Raw genomic sequence first — 1,676 nt, 5'->3', positions numbered from 1 at the left:
AGCGGCTGCCGGAGCACGTGCAGGTGGATGACCCCGCTGCCCAGAGGAAACTGGCCAAGAAGCTGGAGCGGCAGCAGGTAGGAGGAAGGCTGGATGACAGGCTGCATGCCTGGGGCAGCCGTGCCATGGGAGCTGGGGGGGCACGTGGTGGGACTGCGACCTGCTCTCTGAGGGCAGAGGGGATCTCGGCATGCCTTGAGCAAGTGCTGGGTGTGACTGGTGGCCCTGGAGTGAGCAGGGCTCTCTGGCGACCCTGGCTGAGCCATCACACTGGGCTGCAGGTACCTCTGAGGCAGGACTATGGCACCAAAGTCAACCTGTTCTCCCACCTGCACCAGTACAGCAGGAAGAAGCCGTTGACACAGCAGATGAGGTATGAGGCCTCCCCAGCCCAGGCCCCTGGCAATGTTGGGCTCTGCTGTTACTGGCCTATTGGCCTGGCTGCAGAGAGATGGGGTGTCTTGGTCCTGCATGTGGGATAGGCCTGATGGGGTGGTGGGGGACCCTTTCACTTGCTTTGGGGAGCGGTGGCAGGGGCAGCCTGACGTCCTCCCTGTTCAGTGACTTCGGCCACAGGAGAAGGGGCTGCGGGGTGAACCTGGCTCCTCAGGTCACTGCCAGCTCCCTTCCTGGGCTGTCCCTCGGGTGGTTGGGCTGGGGCCCAGCAATGGGTTGGTTGTTTTGGGCTGCAGAGGTGCAGACAGCTCCCTCCCACTGGTCCCTGCAGCATCCCCTCCACGGTGATCCACCCAGCAGTGGTGCGCCTTGGCCTCCAGTACTCCCAGGGCATCATCAACGGCTCCAATGCCCGTTGCATCGCGCTGCTGGAAGTCTTCAAACAGGTATGTGAGCAGATACCTGGCGGCAGGGGTGTTGCAGCAGGCACAGGTGTGTGTTCCTGTTCCCTGACTGCTGAGGCTGTATTTATACTCAGTCATCATCAGCCTCTTCCTCTGGGTTGTGGACCCTGCTGGGGTCCTGTTCTGGCACTGGCACTGCAGATTTGAGTTGCTAGGACACCCTTTGCCCCACAGTGGCAGTGTCAGGCTGTGCAGGACGCACACGTGCTTGGGCTGCAGCCCCTTGGACAGGGTGGTCGCTTGCCCTACCCTGAGGTGCCCTGAGCTCATGCTCCCTTCCTTCTTGTGCCAGCTGATCCGGGATTACTCCACTCCCCCCAACGAGGAGCTGTCTCGGGACTTGGTGGCGAAGCTGAAGCCACATATCAGGTGAGGGCTCCAGGTGCCAAAGCTCCACGGAGCATGGTCCATCAGTCACCTCTCTGGAAAGGTGTCCACTCAAACTTCAGGTGACTTCCCTGCAGTTCTGCCTCCCTGCCCACCCTTCCTGGCCCTGTCCTGGCCCTCCGGGCTGCTCTGTAACTAAACCAGTTTCCTCTGCAGTTTCCTGAACCAGTGCCGGCCGCTCTCGGCCAGCATGGGCAACGCCATCAAGTTCCTCAAGAAGGAGATCTCGTGCCTGCCTGACACCCTGCGAGAGGAGGAGGTGAGTGGCCCTGCTGAGCAGCAGGCTCTAGGCCCGGGGTGGAGAGGCTGAATGGGGAGTGGGGTGGCATGCAGACTGAGAGCAAGGGTGGGATGCAGACTGGGAGCAAGGGTGGGATGCAGACTGAGAGCAAGGGTGGGATGCAGACTGGGAGCAAGGGTGGGATGCAG

The 1,676-nt window shown here is 61.7% G+C and overlaps 1 protein-coding gene across 1 annotated transcript; it reads left to right on the top strand.

Annotated features, from left to right (window-relative positions):
- Positions 1-5: 5 nt before the first annotated feature.
- Positions 6-1,506, top strand: LOC103759521 (translation initiation factor eIF-2B subunit delta; the record flags this gene model as incomplete). Its single annotated transcript, XM_029958649.1, has 5 exons — positions 6-77; positions 282-373; positions 728-842; positions 1,153-1,229; positions 1,404-1,506. Coding segments are annotated over 5 exons (459 nt in total), but the record flags the coding sequence as incomplete, so codon positions are not given.
- Between the last annotated feature and the right edge of the window lie 170 nt (positions 1,507-1,676).

The sequence above is a fragment of the Manacus vitellinus genome, unplaced genomic scaffold, assembly GCF_001715985.3.
Source record: "Manacus vitellinus isolate BGI_N305 unplaced genomic scaffold, ASM171598v3 scaffold_1655_pilon, whole genome shotgun sequence".
NCBI classification, from domain to species: Eukaryota; Metazoa; Chordata; class Aves; order Passeriformes; family Pipridae; genus Manacus; species Manacus vitellinus.
The sequence above is the reverse complement of the archived record's forward strand: the minus strand, read 5'-3'. Positions and strand labels throughout refer to the sequence as shown.